The 17531-nt window shown below is 49.2% G+C and overlaps 2 protein-coding genes across 2 annotated transcripts in view; both read right to left on the bottom strand.

Moving 5' to 3' along the window:
- LOC127000255 (uncharacterized) overlaps nt 1-17531 on the bottom strand; it is a 46473-nt gene continuing 28942 nt past the window's right edge. Inside the window, exon 2 of the mRNA XM_050863706.1 lies at nt 1-1792. Coding sequence (XP_050719663.1) covers nt 618-1792 — 1175 coding nt within the window. The 3' untranslated portion in view covers nt 1-617. The remainder of the gene's footprint in view (nt 1793-17531) is intronic.
- Nucleotides 5214-7858, bottom strand: LOC127000254 (WW domain-containing adapter protein with coiled-coil homolog). Its single transcript, XM_050863704.1, has one exon. It carries the CDS (start codon nt 7374-7376, stop codon nt 5949-5951), a length of 1428 nt encoding a protein of 475 aa, XP_050719661.1. The 5' UTR covers nt 7377-7858; the 3' UTR covers nt 5214-5948.

Here is a 17531-nt window from a genome sequence, read left to right as displayed (position 1 = left end):
TGGCCATTGTACTTTTATTTATTCTTTAAAATATACAATTAGTTAACAAGAGCAATATCACCAGATCGGCAGACTGGCATTCGAGTCGGGGGACATAATTTGGCTAAACTTCCTAGAACTGCTTAAATCTGTGTGGCACAGACTACCTACAGGCTAAAGGCGCGGGGCGGGACGAGGAGAGAACAAGACAAAACCTCTAAATTACGACGATATTGAAGCCTTAAAGTGTTAGTCCAATGATTGAGTTGATGACGTCACAGCAAGGTGAGATATGATTGGATGCTGCAGGGGATCGCTGGGGACGGGATCCAATAGATCTACACGTTATTGATGGCGTCACAGGAAGCTGCCTAGCGCGTCAAAACCGCTAAAATTAAATGACAAAAGGAAGAAATGAAATTGAGAAAAAATATAATAAGAAGCTTAAGCTATCTGAAAATGTTCGATTAGGAGAGTTCAGCTGTTTAAAGGGTTATGGCGATTCGTTTCGTTGAGCCTTGATCGTCACAGCTCGGCGGGGGCGAGGGAGAGTTTGGAATACGTATCTCGCCGCACTTAGGACCAATGGGGGGGGGGGGGTACACCCGCGGGGGGTCGTCGGGGCCGTGGGGGAGAGTCTACTTGGAGTAGCCGTAGGAGTATCGTGACCGGACCGAGCTGGTTCGCCGAGGGGTGTCCAGGCTGTCGAAGGATGGGCTCATGCTGTTGAGGGAGTACGTGTCCAGGTCGCCCACGCTGTGCTTCCTCATCTTGTCCAGCATGCGGTTGATGTTGCCCGTCAGCTCATCGGACTCCTTCGCGCGACGATCGCTGAAGAACTTCTTTGAGGAACCGAATCTATCGCCGCTGTCTCTTTCGCTCTTGAAGCTGCTGCGGGAGGAGTAATTGAAGTCTTGATCGTCACCGCTGATGCTGACGTGTCGCCGTCTGGTGCGTGGCTTGAGGTCTGACAGGGAGTCTTCCATGCTGAGGAGGCGCATGGGCCGCGGCGGAGCCCTGGGCGGCTTGGAGCTCTCGAATCTGGAGCTCTGCTGGTAGGAGCTCTTGCGGACGCTGGCGCCGGTCGCGGGGTCAGTGTAGGCCACGTTCTCTCTCTTGACTGTCTTCTTGCCCGGCAGGTCCATGGCGTCGTTCAACACCACCTCGGTCCAGCTCTGGCTACGCTTACCGCCCGTCCCTCGCTCCAGCGTGTCCGCCTTCTTGAACTGCTTCTCCAACTTCTTGATGTCGTCCCTGATGGCCTCGCTCAGAACGGTGGGAACTCCGATCCTGTTGTCCGCTGCCTTCTCCTTGTCGAGGGAGGACCTGAATCCGTAGTCAGAGTCGATGTACTTGCTAATCGGATCTTTGAAGTCAAGACTGTCGGCAAGAGAGAACCTCCTCCTGGGTTTTGATGGGAAGTCCTCATCGTCAAGGTTGAAGGAGAGTTTGCGGTCGCGCGGCGCTCTGTCACGGCCGCGGCTTGACCTGCCAGAGGCCGGCTCGTCGTCCGGATCGTATCTTGAGCCGCCGCGGCTGGCGCTGGACGATCGCGGCCGGGGGTGAGCCAGCGGCTGGTTCAGGGCGGCCTGGGTCTCGCTGTAGGGCAGGCCGTAGGCTCTGCCGTAGAAGGGACGGGTTGCGAAGCGTTCGGCAAAGGACGCACACTCAGGCGGGTCAATCTTCTTGCGCAGGTTGTCTCGCTCCTCGATGTACGATGTCTGGGGGTTGTAGTAGCTCTCGCCCACTTTGTAGTTATAGTCGTAGATGCGGTAAGGCAGCTTCCTCCTCCACTTCTCTTCCACACTGGCGGCTGTAACACAGGATGGGGCTAGTGAACAGGCACGCACATAACACACACACAGCCCTAAGAGGTCCCTTCAGGGATACACTATATTTGCCATCAACTGATTTCTTTATCTAAAGGAAGCATTCAATGCTAGAATTATTTTTTTAAGTAGATTAATTTTGGGTATACTTCCAATTAAAAAGTCAAAGTATATATTGCTTATACATTTTGGCAACAAAACATTGAAAGTAAATTATCAAGTAAAAATAAGTTATGTCTATTAATGATGCAAAGTGGGCCGAGACACAGAGAGGGGAGATGATGACTGCAAAGAATGACAAGGCATGGCAAGAGAGTGTCGGTGAAGGAGACTGATGACAATGGCGTGGAGGACCTGAAACATGCAATGAATGGATCTCGGAAAACTGTAAACACCCGTCTGTGGCCTATGCCCCAACCCTCCTGGAGAGTATTTGAGTCTAGCCAGGCAGTGCAGGAAACCGAGTCCGTGGCAGTCAAGTGTGAGTGGCAGGTGTTAGTGTGTCACCCGGATGTAAGCAAGGTGAGCGGGGATCCCAGTGATCTGCCTTATCGAGGGCTCGTCAGGGTGAGGAGGAAAAGAGGCCAGCACTTGCGTCTGTGGCATGGCGGTATGTGGGTCACAGTCTGCAAGGAGGGCATCATATGTGTGTGCGTGTGCGTGTGCGTGTGTGTGTGTGTGTGTGTGTGTGTGTGTGTGTGTGTGTGTGTGTGTGTGTGTGTGTGTCTGTATGTTGGTGTAAGTCCATGGCTCAGGGATGAAAAGGGAGGGACTCTATCAATAAGCTGGTCATAGGACTGAAGATAAATTTAATAGAAGATAAAAAGAATTGAGGAAGAAGCAGCACTGGTTGTAAGTACGTTTTGCTAGACGTTGAATTAATTGAAAGGGAACATGTGCTATCTACCTTCATGAACTAAAGTGCAAAGTGAGTGTATTACCTGTACGTGAGTGTGTAGAAATGCAGGTGACAAAACTAATCAACACATCATGAGAGAAAAATGTGTGTGTGTGTGTGTGTGTGTGTGTGTGTGTGTGTGTGTGTGTGTGTGTGTGTGTGTGTGTGTGTGTGTCACTGACTAAGACATGCCTCGTTTACCCTCCTCTTTGTTCCCTTTACCCTCCTTATTTATTCCCTTCCCTTCCTTTCCCTTCCTGCATTTCTTCCCCCTTGCTATTAGTCTCCCACGTGGCACTCTCGTCACCCGCAATGCCGGAGGTGCCTTCCCCCGTTTCCCTAGTCAGTGCCATTTATAAACACACTGATGATGGCACCGAGGAAGAGGGAAGAGGAGCGAAGGGAGGGCGAAGATGAGGGATGGAGGTGGGGAGGCAAGGGAAAGAGGGTGGGGAAAGAAAATGTGAGAGGGAGAGAGTGTATGTGGATGGTGTGAAAAAAGATGGTGGAGGTGATTTGTTAGGAAGCTGCTGGAGGGTAAGAAAAATAATAGTAAAGATATAAATGCTAGAAGGAGAGTAATAATAGCATAAATATAGGAGTAAGTTACATTAAAGGCAAAAGAATACTAAAAGCCAGTGCAATATCACGGTCCTTTCTGTTAATGGTGAAAGAGTAGAAGGAATAAGAAGTAAATGGAAGGAATGTTACAGTTAAAGAATTCCCTTATCAACTATAACTATACTTCTTCCCTATTTATGCATTAGATAGCATTAGCAAGGACTCATTTCCCTATTCAACAAGGAACGTAAAAGGGGAAATGGGTCCACAGTGAAACGCAAAGGCAATATAGTAACCCATTAGATACGTAGATAAGGGAAAAATCACCCACCAAAGTAAGCACCCTATAAGAAGACCAAAAAAGGGAGGGGGGGGGAGAGAAAGAGGGAGAAAGAGGGAGAAATTAAAAGGGGGAGGGAAAAATATAAACAGGTGCCATGCTGATACGATCTTCACATATACACATTCACAAGATTATGAGTGATAAGGTTGATGATAACGTTGATGCTTCTAATGGTGATGTTTGGTGGTGGTGGTGGTGATGGTGTTTATGTTAGCGCGGGTGGTGATGCCTGTGTGCGCCTGAACCTCCAAACTGTAACGTGTGCCAAGGAAGTGCAGCAAATAAGACGGAAAGGTATGCTGAAAAGTGTGTGTGTGTGTACCTTCCCCCCCTTCTCTCTCTCTCTCTCTCTCTCTCTCTCTCTCTCTCTCAGGATGATCAGAAGTATCCAGAAAGTAGGAAAGATAAAAAAAGGGAGGGGAGAGGGCGGGAAGAAGAGGGGGAGGAGGAAAGGGGACGGAGGAAGGGGGGAGGGGTTGGGAGAATTGCCAACACGTTCCCTTATTAGGAAATGTTTGACAATGACCGAAATAGCGTGTGTAAGACCGCCTGAGGGTGCCCCGGCATTTACACACACACACACACACACACACACACACACACACACACACACACACACACACACACAGATACACACACTCCAACCTTTGCATTCTTTGGCTTCAGAGTAAAGGAGGTTGAAAAGGGGTTTGCTTTTTCATGCTATAATGATCCGCATGTGTGTGTGTTTGTGTGTGTGTGTGTGTGTGTGTGTGTGTGTGTGTGTGTGTGTGTGTGTGTGTGTGTGTGTGTGTGTGTGTGTGTGTGTGTTTATGTTTTTATACCTGAGTGCATTAAGGTGTTTCCTCCCTCTAAGTGTCTGGTATGAGTGAGTGTCAACAGTGACTGAGTGTTTACTTCCTGATGACCGTAATTAAGGTGGCCCAGAGCGTCAGGTGTGTCGTGTTTCGGCATTCCCCTCAACACCGGCCGGGGAGAGGAATGTGCGTGAGGCGTGTGTACAGATGTAGCGGAGGAGGTGAAGAGGTGGGGGTGATAGATTGAGAGGAGGAGGAGGAGGTGGAGAAAGAGGATCGAGGAAAAAGAGGAGGAGTAGGAGGAGAAACATGGATACACCCTTAGTGACCTACTGGAGGTGACGTCACCGGCTGAAGGCGGGGGAAGGGGGCGGCGGGGCGGGGTTGAAGGGACTTAAATGATCCGTCGGACTTTGGAGATGTGCAGCGCGGAGAGTCCCTTGAGGCGCTCGTTGAGGGGCTTCTCGGGGATGTACATGACCTCCACCTCGCCGATGGGGGTCAGGTGGGAGGGGCTGGACGGGTCGAAGTACTTGTCCTTCCTCGCCAGCTCGTACTCAGACCAGACGGTTGTGTTCCTGGAGTAGACCCTCGGGGCGCCGGGACGCCCGAAGTGCATGCCCACAATGCACACGTTGGGGGAGGCCATGGCTGCAACGCATACACATTCACACACGAACATGCATGCGCACATACACACACAGAGACACACACACACGTATACGGTTTCATGTCAGTATCCTCAGTCTTTTTTGGGGTGGTGTTGTCCTTGAGGCGTCCGCCGGGGTGGGGGGAGGGGAGGGGGGACACGTGTCGTGGGGGGGACTCCTTCTTCGCGTCCGCCGCCAGCGTGGAGGAGACTTCTCGCTTGAAAGTTTCCGCAAACATCACTCACTCTAACACAAAACATTTCCTCTTTGTAAACACTTAAGAAGGACCGTCACTAGTTATAAAAGAGAGTTATAGCATATAAAAAACTGTCTCCGCGAATAAATGTCAGAAGTTATCACTGTTTTGGAATAGACGAAAGGTGCGTGGGTTGGAGAGACGAGGGGGGAGGGGGTCACACAGGGGTCGAAGGGGGTGGCGCAAGGCACTAAAGAGTGAAGGAAAGAGGGAAACACTTGAGACAAGGCGACATTCTTCTCATGATGGACACCGAACGTTGGGAGGCGCTGTCTGCCTCGCCTGGTGCAGCGGCACCGTGCGGGGGGCGGACATTCCCGCGCGTTGAGCGGCCGGTCTGTCCGTCGTGATACTAATTCGGGAGCGTGACACAGGCGCTGCCAGACTTGCAGGTCAGGTGAGACTTTTTTCCATGCGTTGCCATGTGCACATTTTGGTCGCCGTGTGAGTGCGCAGCGAAGGTGACAGCGAAGACCTGTTTCTAAGGGGAGGAAGTTCAAAATATCCGGCTATATGCATCTCGAGAAGGTTCTCTATGTCAGGGTTCATGGGGGAGCCGGGAGGGGGGCGTGGACGCCCTGCGTGACCGACCAGTCCTCGCCTCATCAAAGGTCGGCGTCCATCATGTTTCCTAGTCAATCGTCGAGCTCCAGTTTGCTGATTCTCTCGAGGATTTCTTGAGAGGACGGCAGCTTCTTCATCATGTCCGACACGTTATCGTCGTCAGCCTCAATGTCCGCGTCCTTGCTGGACGCCGTGAGGGATTTCTTTTCGGTCGAGGCTGAGGATGCGGCGGCCGAGGACGACAGACTAGAGTACCTTTCGGTCTTCCTGTCGGTGGAGGGCGAGAAGGAGTAGTCGTCCTTCTTGCGGTCCGTCTTGGGCAGGTCAAAGTCCACTGCCTTGGAGGGCAGCTTGAAGTCGTCCGATTTCAAGTCATACTTGGACTTGTAGTCACTCGATTCTGCACCGCGTTCTGACCTAAATTTGTAGTCTGTCGAGGTCAAGTCACTTGCTGCTGCCCGCTCAGACCTCGGCTTGTACTCGTAGGAGTTCTGATCGCCGCCACGCTCTGACTTGAACTTGTATTCATAAGAGTTTTGATCGCCTCCTGCCCGCTCAGACCTCAGCTTGTAGGAGCTCTGTTCCCCTGTGCCTGCCCGCTCTGACCTCGGCTTGTAGTCCAGAGAGCTGTTATCACCGCCTCGCTCTGACCTTGGCTTGTATTCATAAGAGTTTTGTTCCCCTGCCGCTCCTCCTCGTTCAGATCTGAACTTGTACTCGCTGGAGTTCTGGTCACCGCCGCCTCGTTCTGACCTGAACCTGTACTCGCTGGAGTTCTGGTCACCGCCGCCACGCTTGTACTCGCTCGTGGCTTCCGTCCTGTACTTGTATCCTTCAGGTCCTCCTGCGTTGCCGTTCATCCTGGCTGTCCTCTCGGACCTGAAGCTGTAGGAAGAGCCATCGTCCGGAGCACCCGCAGACGCCAGGGTGCGGGAGGATTGTTCTGATCTGTAGGACTCCCTCTCGGCGCCATATCCTCCCCCGCCACCGGCGCCCACTGACCCGCTCCTCAGGCTGGCCAAGGCAGAAGTCTCGGCCCCTTCAGCCGGCAGGTTAAGCTCCTCTCTCAGCTTCCTGAGCTTCTGGTAGCGCTCCTCGATGCTGGCGGAGTCACGTGGGTCAAAATCTGCAAGGCCTTCCTGCCGCGCCGTGAAGCTCGTCTCAGGCACCACCTTGTAGTCCGGGTCCCAGCGGTTCTTGGCGACCTCGGCGAGGGGCGGGGGGAGGGGCGGCATCTCGAGTTGACGATTTAGATTGTCGCGTTCCTCACGCTTGAAGGAGCCGGCTAGCAGGTGAGGGTAGAACTCGGTGTTGGCGGCCCTGTTGGTGTCTATGGACCTGGCCCGGGCCGCCCGACGGGCTGCATCTTCCTTGTCCGAGAGGTACCGCTTGTAGGAGTCCTGGTAAAAGCGCTCGGCGTCCCTCACGTTACAGTCGTACACCCGAAGCTTGGGACGCTTCCAGTAGCGGTTCACTTTGGTGGGGCGGTAATTATCCATGGTGGTGTCGGGGACGGACGTGGAGCTGCAAGAGAGACGCGGGTTCAGAGCCGCCGCTGTCCGCACTGTGTCCCTGAGTGCTGCCACCACTGCCGCGGCACCTCACGCGCGCACCAGCACCGCCCACCAGCCCTCGGCTAGACCAGTGCCACGTCCTGAGTGGGGCACGCCGGCGCCAGGGAGCCCACGGGCAGCAAGGGGGCGCCACGCACCCACTCTCCGTTTCACCAAAACTACCGCGGCGCAGCTGCCAGCCAACCTGAGTCAGCGGCGAGCAACAATGTGGAACGTGTTACGGCTCCCGCGACGCCTCGCCTCAGGAAGTGGCCTCTGGTGCCTTCGGAAAGCGGACGGCGGCGTGGTGGCACCCAGCGCCTGACCCCCTCACCTCTCGGCGGCCGACGCTCACCTCGGCTGGCGGCCAACAGTGCCGCCACATGTCATCCACCTTAAACCGTCCAGACTAACCGTCGAGCTCCGCCCACTCAGAACAATAAAAAATAAATGACACATTGTTTCTAGTGGGCCGCCAGTCAGCCAAGAGGGTCAACGTAGGCTTGGGTCAGGTGTCTCCCTGAGTCTCGGTCGTAAGGGTCACCGCCTCACTTGTCAGACAACCGTGATTCCATTTGCTTGAATATTTGTCCACGTGAGTACGATGGGTGAAAATAGACCGACGACGGCAGCTGGTGAGGAGACAAGCGGGGGCGGGGCGGGGGTGGGGCGCAGCGGGGGAATTGGCGGAGGCGGTGGTGAGGCGAAGGGGGTTAGATTCACGCCCCACAAAGGGAAAAGCATCATCGCTGTCTGGTGGGTCATTTCCGGTGAACACGTTGCTGGAGGCAGTCAGGCATACCTTATTAATACCTCGGCCGCTGTGTTGCAGTGGAGCAGCTTTTACTGCACTCACAGCCGGCCGGCGAGGGCGGGGAGAGAAGGGAGACTCGCCGAGGAGATAGCAGCTGGTCTCAGTGCCATCAGCATTTCAGGGGAAGACAAGACTACAAGCCCTGGGGTCGCATTCATGAGGAGGAGGAACAGGGGCAGCATTATGGCTGAGGAAGTGATTGCCGTAATAGTGGCAGGAGTCGCGGCCCACGTGGGGAGGCGCCGCTATATATAGAAGGCGATGCTGCGGCGCCACATTACAAATCTTTCGGCCAGACATCGATGAGGAAGCGCTGCATACTCAAAAAAACGAGAAAATTAAAATGTCAGGAATTCGTACCCAACATAAAGATGCAATAAACCAATAAAAGATGGGAATGATATGAGTGTCCGGGCCTCGCGTTGGCTGAACAGACAGAATGACAGGTTTCCGTGACAGCTGTAAGTGCATTCATGGCAGGTGACACTGGTGACAAAACCAACACCGGGAAGTGATTCTCTTGATATCCAGTTTCCTAATGGAGGTTGATAAGCCGGTAGCATGTACTTTTAAGCCACCTTCCCGCAGTGCCCGGCAGTGCCCAGCTGCGCCAGTCGATCAGAGGCACAGTTTGGGGCACATGACACACCCACCCTAATATATTTTAAGACGGAATAACAAGTGTGGCCGCGGGGCGCCGTGCCAAACCGGCCTCGTCAGGCTCCCTTGAGTCACCCGTCTAATGCGGGTTGCTCAGACCCGTTTTCTGCTGTCGCACCAACACACGGTTTTCTTCGCCTTCTGCGTCCGTTTTCTCTGGTGCAGGCAGTAGTTGAGTCTCCCATATAATTCTAGACATCTAAATTTGAAATTCATCTCAAACGCTTAAAATACTGATTATGAACGACAATACTCGACTGATTGACGCCTCGTTTGGCTGACCATTCCTCACTTTTGAAGTCTTCATTCCATGGCCTGAAGACGTGGACTGTTTTGCGGAGCATCAGATTAGTGTCTGGACAGTTGCGAGAATGCATAACATTGTATTGTGGTCCAGGCTAATACATTTTTTTCCCAATAATGAGGCCTCGGTATGAAATAATTCCACTTCCTGATTTTGTGAATCTTTGGCATTGGCAGCAACGATACAGCAACAGTACAGGAGAGCGAACAGGAACAGTAGCAGCAGCAGCAACAGCAAAAACAACAATACCATCAATAACAAAACAACACAAGCAAAAACAACAATACGAACACCATTAAGAACAACCACTACAACAATAATAATAATGATAAGAAAAAAATATAACAACATTTCGTCTGCCTTCCTTCCCTCGGGCCTTGGGTATCACGATGGCGATGGGGAGGCGCAGGGCCCGGAGAGGATGAGGAAAGGGGGGCAGGCTGATATTTTAGCCACTGCCACCAATCGCGGGCACTGAAGGAGCCAAGGTCCATACATCAGGCCGGCCATAGCGATGCGCCGCGGCCATCAGACGAAAGAAGTAAGGAGGTAAGGAGAATGTGAAGGAGGAGAAGGACGGAGAGAAAGAGGGTAAAGAAAACGGAGGAGAAGGAATAAAAATGAATATCAGGGTAGAGGAGGATGGAAAGTGAGAGAGCAGAGAAGAGGGAGAGGGTAGAGAAAAGGGAAAGAAAGAGGAATAAATTGAGGAGGAAAAAAGAAGATAAAGAGAAGGAAGGAGAATGTTAAGAGTAGAGAAAGAGGTAAGAAGGAAGAGGGAAGGAGGAAAGTAAGTAAGAAAGGAGAGTACCAGATGGACCATATCAATGAGGGAATGAAGAACGGAGGAGGAGGAGGAGGAGGAGGAGAAGGGGGGGGTGAAGTATGATAAGAGGGTTAGAGAAGGTCCACGATAACGAGTAGAGGATGGAGCAGAAATGGAGAGAAAGGAAAGGAAGTGAAAGAAATCAAGAGGAAGAACCACGCCCAAAGGAAACAAAATAGATGCAAGAATGAGAGAAAGGAATGGAAGGGAAACAGACACTGATAGGAAGGGAAGAAGTGGTGGAAACAGCCAAATGAGAGAAGGGAGGGGGAAGCAGTACGTCTGTAGACAAGAAGGAAAGAAAGAAATGAAACAGAGAGGAAGACATATAGAAAGGGAGGGAGAGGTGGAGACGTTGAAATAGCCAAGTTAGAGGAAGAAAGGGGAAAGAAAAAAACACCTACAAAAAATAAAATAGGCAACGAAGATAGGAACGAATGAAAGGGAAGGAGAGACAAATAGGAAGGGAGGGAGGAACAACAAATCAACGGGCAATACATAAAAAAGGAAAGGAAGGAATAGAAAGAAGAGAAGAATTATAGTAAGATAGGGAGTGGTTGAAATAGCTAAGTGAGAGGAGGAGGGAGGGGTAAGCAGCACGTCTACAGGAAATAAGATAGAGATAAGAAAGAAAAGAAGGAAGGGAAGGGAAGGAAAATCATATGGGAAGGAAGGGAGAGGTTGAAATAGCCAAGTGAGAGGAGGAAAGGGGAAGAAAAAGAACGGAAACAGGGAATAAAACAGAGATAAGAAAGAAAAGAAGGAAGGGAAGGGAAGGAAAATCATATGGGAAGGAAGGGAGAGGTTGAAATACCTAATTGAGAGGAGGAAAGGGGGAAGAAAAAGAACTTGTAAAGGAAATAAAATAGAGATAAGAAAGAAAAGACGGAAGGGAAGGGAAGGAAAAACATATGGGAAGGAAGAGGTTGAAATAGCCAAGTGCTAGAGAAGAGGAAGAAAGGAAGGAATGTAAGGGGAGGAAAGACATATTGGAAGGCAGGGAGGGGTCGGAATAGCCAAGAGTCACATGCTGAGTAATCCCCCCCAAGTAACTATCACTGTGCTCATGCTATTAAAATTAAACTGGGAGTGACTGGGATCAAAGGTACGACACATTGCGATGGACTTAGTGATTTTCTTATCCACAGCAACGAGTGACGTAAACGTTTCTATAAGGGCCATGCGAGTCATTGTTTATTTACCTCACAGCATCCTTAAAGTTCTATACAAATAACAAATCTATTAGCCGATCTATGCTTATTGATTGCTTGCGGGTGACTTCGTTTCCTAACAGACTGCCAACATATTCCTCTGTTGACTTTGATGTCGTCGAAGTTCTACATAAGCTTCCTTTAAACCTCCGAGCCTGAATGCTTTTTTTCTTAATTTCATGCACGAAGTTTTATCAAGTAACTAAGTTTCATCAAGGATCAAGTGAGAGAGCAGGTTCTATCAAGTATCAAGTACTCTAATTATATCAAGTAAGTTTTATGAAGCAAGTTTAATCAAGGTTCATCAAGTTTTATCAAGTGTTCTAAGGTCTATCAACTACCTTAAGTTTATTGTGAAACGAATATCAAGTTGAGACGGAGTGAGGCTGTATTCAGGTCACCGGGAGAGTAAACAAGGAGATAAATTAAAAAAGAATGGAGAGAGAGAGAGAGAGAGAGAGAGAGAGAGAGAGAGAGAGAGAGAGAGAGAGAGAGTGTGTTGAGAGGCTGGTGTTCTATTTATCCGTGGTGTGGTCCAATAACGGGAGGTAATGTTATGGGCCGCGCGTCTGCCCCCTGTCAGCAGTGTTATGCGGCGGCCCGGGCCAGGAATAACAGGGCCGAACAGTGCCAAAGGACGGCTAAAACAGTGCCATGTGAGTGTGTGTGTGTGTGTGTGTGTGTGTGTGTGTGTGTGTGTGTGTGTGTGTGTGTGTGTTTTAGGAAGATGGAATGAGCAGATTAATTACGTAGGCTACTTAAAAATAGATAAGAAATATAATCAGATAAATTCGAAGGTCAAATTGTAAATAATTGAAGCAAGTATGCACATTAAAGTTGCTGAAAATTACTGCATGAGCGCTTTTTACACTTTTTTGGACAATTTCTACCTCAGAGAGAGAAACTTTCAAAGGATAAGAGAGACTGCTCTAGAGAAACTTTGACAGCAGAAGGTAAATGGAGAGACTTCCACAGGTTAGGTAAAAAAAATAAACACTGTATTTAAAAACACTAACGACTGCAAGAAAACGACCCCCGCCCTACCTGGGTACAAGAAATGATTTACGCAGGCAGAGGCAGTTAATTAAAATCCTTCAGTTCCTCTTCCCGGGCTGTCATGGCGCTCTATTTCAGGCAGGGTGGCAACAGGCGCAGTGGGGAGAAGATGGAAGGGTGGCAGAAAGGTAGATGAGGAGAAGGGGAGGGGAAAAGTAGAGATGGGAGATGGGTAAGGGTGGCAGGAGGGTAGGGGAGGAGGGTAGGTAAAGAGGGAGGGGAAGGGATGAGAAGGGGAAGGGAGAGGAAGGGGAGAGGAGGGGAAGAGAGGGGGGAAGGAGAGAGGACGAGGAGAGAGTGGAGTAGTAGGGGAGGGGGGAGAGGGAGTGGGACATTACTGCAGCAAGGTGGGCGTGGCAAGGTATGTCTGTTAGAAGAGGAGGAAGGGGATAGATTACGTTTGTAGTGGTGAAAAAGTAATAGGGAATGAGGAAAGGAGGGGAGCAAGGAAAGAAATGAAAATGGGGGAAAGTAAAAAGACTAATAAGTATATTTAAAAAGAGAGAAATCAGTGTTTGAATGATGAGATATATATAACTAGGCATTTAGCTGACGAGATGAGTACGTTAATGAATAAACATAACCTGAAGAACAAGCAAAGCAAATCTAAAAATACGTTATCTAACCTTCAAAACGCGAAATAACTCATCAAAACCAGACAAAGCGGTGGCCGAGTGGTTAGCTTGCAGGCGTGGTGAGCCCGATGACCTGTATTCGAGTCCCATCGATGGACGCTGACAATTTTATACTATCATCGAGTGGGGGAAGGATACCCAAATACTGTTGGATCTTAAATCAACTTCAGCGGAAAGTTTCATTTAGTCGGCGCAACATCTGTGGTAATATGAAGGGTCAACTTCAGCAACTTCGTTCAGACGGAGCACCGGGGAGGCAGCACAGGCCAAGAAATACTAGTACATCACGGCAGCCACTATAAATAAAATTCCCTTGCGCCACTAACGGGCTGGGGTCGTCCAAGAGGCCCTTCAAGAGAGCCTACCGGCGCTATAAGCATCACCCCCCCCCCAAAAAAAATAAAAAATAAATAAATACAACACAAGCCACGAATAACAAACATGTCAGTCCCTGGGTACAGATCAACACTTTGAAGCTACAGGAAGGGACCTTGACTTTATTTCCGTCCTTATCTTCCTTCTCCCGTAACGTCCCAGTGATGTAAGGACGACACAAACGGCGTGTGAAGGGTGACGGACGGCCTGGCAGGGGACGAGGGGGGGAGGGATGGGTGGAGGGGAGAAATGGGTGGAGAGAAAAAAATAGGTGTAAGGAAGGAGAGAGACATGTGGAGGTAAGGCGTGATGGTTGGAGGGAAGTAATGGGTGGAGGGAAGTAATGGGTGGAGGGAAGTGATGGGTGGAGGGAAGTGATGGGTGGAGGGAAGTAATGGGTGGAGGGAAGTGATGGGTGGAGGGAAGTGATGGGTGGAGGGAAGTGATGGGTGGAGGGAAGTAATGGGTGGAGGAAGTAAATGGGTGGAGGGAAGTGATGGGTGGAGGGAAGTAATGAGTGGAGGAAGTTAATGGGTGGAGGGAAGAAGTGATAGGTGGAGCGAAATAGGTGGAGAGAAGGGAGATTATGTTGACTGAAGAGAGAGAGAGAGAGAGAGAGAGGTTAAGGTCGATCATGCTTCCCAGTAAAGTGTATTTTGTCATTGGAATCTCTCTCTCTCTCTATCTCTCTCTCTCTCTCTCTCTCTCTCTCTCTCTCTCTCTAAGGAAGAATGAAGAAAATAAAGGAATGAAAAGAGGAGGAGGAGGAGGAGGAGGAGGAGGAAGTAAAGGAAGAAGAAAAGGAAGACACAGTAGAAAAAGAAAGAAAGCGATAGCAATAAAAAAACAAGTAAACTCAAAGAAACTAACAAAAAAAACCCAATGTAAAAAAAAAAGAAGGAGGAAAGAAAGAGAACAACACGAACACAGGTAGAAAGGGAGGGAAGGAAGGTATGCATTAAGCCCCTCAAACCACGCCCCCATAAATAACAGACAGCAGGTAAGAGACAGGGGAAAAAATAAATAAAAATATATATAAAACAGGGCGGATCGTAGAGGTAAAATGTGAAAGGTGAAACACATTACCTGGGCAGAGTTGGCACCCGCATACCCATTACTACTCACGACTGACACTAATCCTCCCTTGGAATTGGGCTGCTGAAAGATTAAGTACCAGGCTTGTTTACCGGGACGAGTTTTTTTACTAGTAGACTTTGTGAGCTATAGGGTGGAAGATTAAGTACAGGGGCTTGCTAATCAGTGCGTCCGTGTTTCTTAAGTACCAGGCTTGTTTACTAGGACGTCCGTGTTTTTTCTAGTAGACTTGTGAGCTATGAGGTGGAAGATTAAGTACAGGGGCTTGTTATCAGTGCTTTTGTGTTTCTTAAGTACCAGGCTTGTTTAATGGGACGTCCGTGTTTCTTACTAGTAGACTTGTGAGCTATAAGGTGGAAGATTAAGTACAGGAGCTGGCTAATAAGTGCGTCCGTGTTTCTTAAGCACCAGGCTTGTTTACTAGGACGTCCGTGTTTTTTCTAGTAGATTTGGGGGGCATAAGATGGAAGATTAAGTACAGGGGCTTGTTATCAGTGGGTTTGTGTTTCTTAACTACCGGGCTTGTTCACTAGGTAGTCCGTGATTCTTACCATTGGACTTGTGGCATGTATAAAGTGGAAAATTAAGTACAAAGGCTTACTAACTGTATTGGACGTCCGTGTGTTTTAGCAGTGGGTCTGAGAAAGGTTTAAAGGTTTGGTACGTGGTCTTGTTAATCAGACGTCCATGTTTCTTACTGGTGGAGTTGTGAATGGTATGAGGTGGAAGATTTCTAAAGCCTTGGTACAAGATATATAAAGTACTAAGACAGATTTGACGTATCTTGCCTCTGGATTTATGAAAGTGTGTTATTTTACTTCACGTTATTATTTTGTTATGCTCGTCAGTTCAACAGGGCTATTAAATCTAACAGACCACGTAACAGTCTTAATGTCCATGAATATGTCAGATACGGAAGACTTATTTGGACTTTGTGTAATGTAGCTTACGTCTTTAGAAATCCTACACTGGACTGAAAAAAATATTAGTTTGATACAGTATCCAAATATCTTGGGTCTTAGGAGTTAATATAATTCAACGGTAAAACTAGAACCTCAAGATAAAACTAAAACTAAAAATAAGGGTAATTAAAGATAAAACCTACTTAGTTGATCATTCAGTATTATTTATCACACAAGAACCAGATAGTTTCACGGTACAACTAAAAAGGAATTACTGATCGCCTAGAAAACGTAAGAAATTCAGAAGGAAACAGAAAGCAAGAGTCGGAAAACAGGCTTGGTGTTTTATGGGTGACTCGACTAAATTCTAAGGGTAGACATGTAATGGTAGATAGTGTGTTGCAATGAAGCTGATTTATTGCAACACACATATACCATTACACATTAACCTGTCAGTGGCCTACGAGTAGTCACTGGGTCTGGCAGCGAACAGACAAGAGAAACATCCAAAGACAGTCATTCTAGAGGTCATGGCCGCCTCTAACAAATCGTCCACACGCGAATAAGCTTGAACAACAATCAAGATAAACAAAAGCCCGCAAAACCAGACTAGAAATCAACACCATACGTCACATTTAGAGTTTATGGACCGCGGCGAGAACAACCCAGAACGAACACGAGGAAGAACAGCACCTGAGGGACAACAGACAGCAAGATCAGAGTGCAGCAATTTAGGGCAGGTGTGGACCGAGCGCCGCAGCATGTCATCACAGCTACGAAGAAGATGAGCTAGGAAACACAGGGCATTATAACGACAGCATAAGGGCGGAGTGTATGCAGGAATCAAGTAACGTAGCGAATGAATAAACCAACAGGACGCAAAACGAAAGCATAAAGACGATAGATATGCGTGATTCAAACAGCTTGATAAACGAAATACGCCTTAGAAAGCAAAACGACAGCATAAATTGGAGTGGATGTACGCAATGAATCAAACAGGGTAGCGACCAAACAACCTCTTCAAACGTGAGACGAAAGCATAATAGCGATAGATATGCATGAATCAAGCAGAGTATCAAAAGAACAACCCTACAGAAAGCATAACGTCAGCATAACCGTGGAGTGTACGTATGGGTTCAGTAGAATGACGGACTGAAACACCACTCAGAACACTGGACATCAGAATAACGATATTAAAACTTCGTCAAGGAACGTAGCGGACGAAATCAAACGAGGATTCCGAACGCAAAGGCAAAACGAAGGCGCCTTGAGGAGTGTGAGGAGGCGAGGGAGGTGAGGGAGGGTGAGGGGGCGGAGAGGAGCACCCCGGCGGACTGGTGGACAACACTAAACACCCAAAAACACTTATAACACCCCAAATCATCTCGTGTATATCAGTCTTATATCAACACTATATCACTGTATGGCCACGGGAGGGACAGGGAGGGGCTGGGCCTTGCCTGCTGGGGCGCTGAGGCACGGAGAGAGAGAGCGAGTCCTGGGGGTCACGTCACGGCGAGGGCTGGGCACGATCTACCTGAGGAACCTGTGGCTGCCTTGCTTAATACCCTCCTGGCGGCCATGACTCAGCCGAGGACGCCCAGGTGTGTGTGTGTATGTGTGTGTGTGTGTGTGTGTGTGTGTGTGTGTGTGTACGGGCCGGCAGGTGACATTGGTAGCCGTGGCCAGGTCCTCACAGCCCCCGTAATGTCGATGCAAAAGGTTTGGGGGCTGGCTGGTATTACGCCCCGCCCTTGTCTCTCTCCAACAGTCATCCTTGTCCCCCCTTCCCCTCTCCCCTTTCCCTGTTCCCTCTCCCTCCTCCTCTCTTCTTCCTCCTCCTCCTCCTCACCTCCTGTCTCCTCCTTTCTTCTTCTACCACTTCCAATGCGTTGGCCGGTTTGGTTGGTTTCAATTGTTTTATTTGCTGTCTTTTCATTTTCTACTTTTCTCCTTTTCTTAACTTTCCTCCCCCTCCTTTCCCTCTTCCTTCTCTTCATATTCATCACACGCCATTCCTATTTTTCAGCTATATTCAGTTACCACAACGTATGTGTCCCCTTTCGTAGTGTCATTACTGTCCGCCTTCGAGAAGGTAATGTTTTCGTCCTTGCCCGTCTGCAGTCTGCCTATTTGTTTGTCCGTCTGTCTGTCTCTTTGACGCCACCAAAACATCCCAAAAAGAGAACCTATTTATAATGGGAGAATACGCAGTAGCTGCCG

This window comes from Eriocheir sinensis, chromosome 18 (assembly GCF_024679095.1).
Source record: "Eriocheir sinensis breed Jianghai 21 chromosome 18, ASM2467909v1, whole genome shotgun sequence".
Taxonomy (NCBI): domain Eukaryota; kingdom Metazoa; phylum Arthropoda; class Malacostraca; order Decapoda; family Varunidae; genus Eriocheir; species Eriocheir sinensis.
This window is presented reverse-complemented; position numbering and strand designations above follow the sequence as displayed.